This window comes from Gavialis gangeticus, unplaced genomic scaffold (genome assembly GCF_001723915.1).
Source record: "Gavialis gangeticus isolate Ggan-Ray unplaced genomic scaffold, GavGan_comp1, whole genome shotgun sequence".
NCBI classification, from domain to species: domain Eukaryota; kingdom Metazoa; phylum Chordata; order Crocodylia; family Gavialidae; genus Gavialis; species Gavialis gangeticus.
The window spans coordinates 77,475,121-77,477,637 of record NW_017728992.1 but is presented as its reverse complement, the minus strand read 5'-3'; the positions used below and the strand labels follow the sequence as shown (position 1 = coordinate 77,477,637).

General features: G+C 40.4%; 1 protein-coding gene across 1 annotated transcript in view; it reads left to right on the top strand.

The window, feature by feature from the left end:
* Positions 1–1,612, top strand: part of LOC109302764 — a 30,297-nt gene extending 28,685 nt beyond the window's left edge. Inside the window, exons 12-13 of the mRNA XM_019524569.1 lie at positions 312–440; positions 977–1,612. Coding sequence (XP_019380114.1) covers positions 312–440; positions 977–1,180 — 333 coding nt within the window. The 3' untranslated portion in view covers positions 1,181–1,612. The remainder of the gene's footprint in view (positions 1–311; positions 441–976) is intronic.
* The last annotated feature ends 905 nt before the right edge of the window (positions 1,613–2,517 follow it).

The window sequence follows — 2,517 nt, the reverse complement described above, 5'->3', positions numbered from 1 at the left end:
CACCTACCCCCATTTGGGGGGGGGGAGGAGCATGTGCACCCCCATGTACCCCCTACCAGTCACCTATGCTCTGCAGATGGTCACAATTTATGTTTCCTAATACGACTTAAAAAGACAACCTTGGGAGAATAACCTTGGGAATATTCTCTTCCATAGGATGCATTTCTACCCTGGGAGTAGCGGCTCCTTTGTATAAACCACTATAGCTATTTTATAGCAGTTTATAAAATGTATATTCTGTAATTGCAAACTAATTTCTCAAAAATAAAATGTAAGTAGCGCACAGTATATTGTATGTTTCTCTCTTTCAGCTGCAGAAAGTATTACAGATAGGACACCTTCAGGCATGTGGATCTATACAGCAAGCAGCGGTCTTATTTAATGAATATCTAGATCTGAACTGGGATGGCAAAAAAGTTGAACAGAATCTGACTTACGAGGTAACAACAAACTACTGTGAACGTACACTGATCAGATATTTTATTTCTCAAAATTTAGTTAAATAACTTGGAGTTAATGAACCGTCTGCAACTGTCCTTTTGTGAAGTAGATTGTTTTAATTTTATAAGTTCTCACTATTGATCTCTCTGCCTTATTTTCACATTTCAGTTGAGTAGCTGATAATAAATTAGCTAAGGTGAAATACTGGTGTCACTTTTGCCTTGCCTTGCCTTGCTTTTGCAATGATGTTGTAGTGATGCTATAGACTGCAGAACAAGTGACTGTCTGATAAATTAAAATGCTAATGGGTGAAAGAACTTTAAGTTTCAGAACAACCTTGACTCTTACCTAAGAGGAACTTGGAGCGTCATGGAACTGATACCCCAGTACCCTAAGGCAAATTAGCTGACTATGCATGTTTATATACTGCATCTTTTAGTTCAGAAGTGTAAGGAAACAACAATGGGTAGTTTAGGGTACTATAATTTTTCATTTAGTTACTGCATTCAAAATAATTTCTTTTGGTCTAACGCAGAGAAACCGACCATCTTATCCTGATAAAATTCAGCTAGAGGCCACTTTGGAAAACATTTTACTGACTTCATGCACCAAGCAACATATTCTAGCTAAAATGGAAACAAACTATTCAACATGGCTGGATTATTACATAAGCCTTGGACTCTGTGATCTTCCAAATGTAAGTCAAGTATTGCTATATGGATGTTGCTCAAATTCATAACTATTTTCTGGTAATTGGCTGAGTTTTACCAAACTGCAGATTTCCACAAAAAATGCAACTGTATATTTATTTCTAGAATGGCCTTTTGAGGTTGGAGATCATGTATTCCACCAAACTTATTTTTTTTAATAGATGCCATATGTAGATTCTCTACTCTTCCTTAAGAATGCTAATGAGTTCCTCTTCTTCTGTATTCCTCCTTTTTCATTTTCTCACTCAAAAGTCCTTTAGCATCTCTTTCTGGAACATGTCAAAAAGTTCCATGAATTGGTCAAACTGGACACTAGACATCTCCCCTGGGTTCCCAGGTATAAGTTTTATCACCTCCATAGCACTGCAGCCTTTGTCTGTTCTGCTGCTGTGACAGTTTGGAACCTGAACTTTGATCCTAGGCTTGATGTTTGGTGTTCAGCTGACCTGAACAAACAGGCACCTTTCTGCAGTATGTCCTGTTTGCAGACTCTGGCTCCATCGTTTCCTTTACACATTAAGACTCACATAGTCCACCAACACACATAAGACTTGAAACCATAGGCAGCGCATAGGGGAGGCGTAGGGGGTCACATGTGCCCTCTTCCCCCCTGAGATTGGCTGCTGCTGGCTTCTGTGGGCAGTTGCCGCCCCCCCCCCTGCATTTTTACTTATTATCTTCTAAACTTTCACTCCATTTGCATTTTCACACACCTGCATGTTGTAAATTAGCTTCTTTTTTTATCTTGAAGAACACACAGCACAGAGTCTCCCTATGACTGAGGAAGAGCGTTTGTGCCAGAAACTTTGTGAAGAACATTCCCCCCACAACCTTAACCCCAACCCCTCCAACTATTTAGTTGGTCTAATGAAAGCTATCACATCTAGACCTGTGCAAATAGGGAAGTATTCAGTTCAGATTCAGACGATTCAGAGGACAGTGATTCAATTCCAAGATTTGGATCACCATCCTGAATTGATTCGGCTGAATTGGCCTCAGAAGATATGGCGGAGACTGGGAGAGATTCAGAGATTCGGCCATAGACTATAATGGGGAATCACTGAAATACCTATAACTTCATCATTTTTTTGGCTTATTCAGATAAAAATTTCAGGGATGATAGACCCTGCTGAGGCCACAAAGCCTGCCAAGTTTTAAGAAGATAGGTGCAGGGGTTTCTGGGAAACTGTACCTCAAGCTGTTGACAAGCAAAACTCATGACGTGTGCCTTTGTGTGCTAAGGCGTGCCCTTGCTGGTGCTGCAACCTCTACATGACATGGTAATGTTCCCCAATGAGGTTACCTCCTCCCCTACAGCCTCAGCTCAGCCTACCACTTTAAATAACAACAGGTAATAACTTAGCAA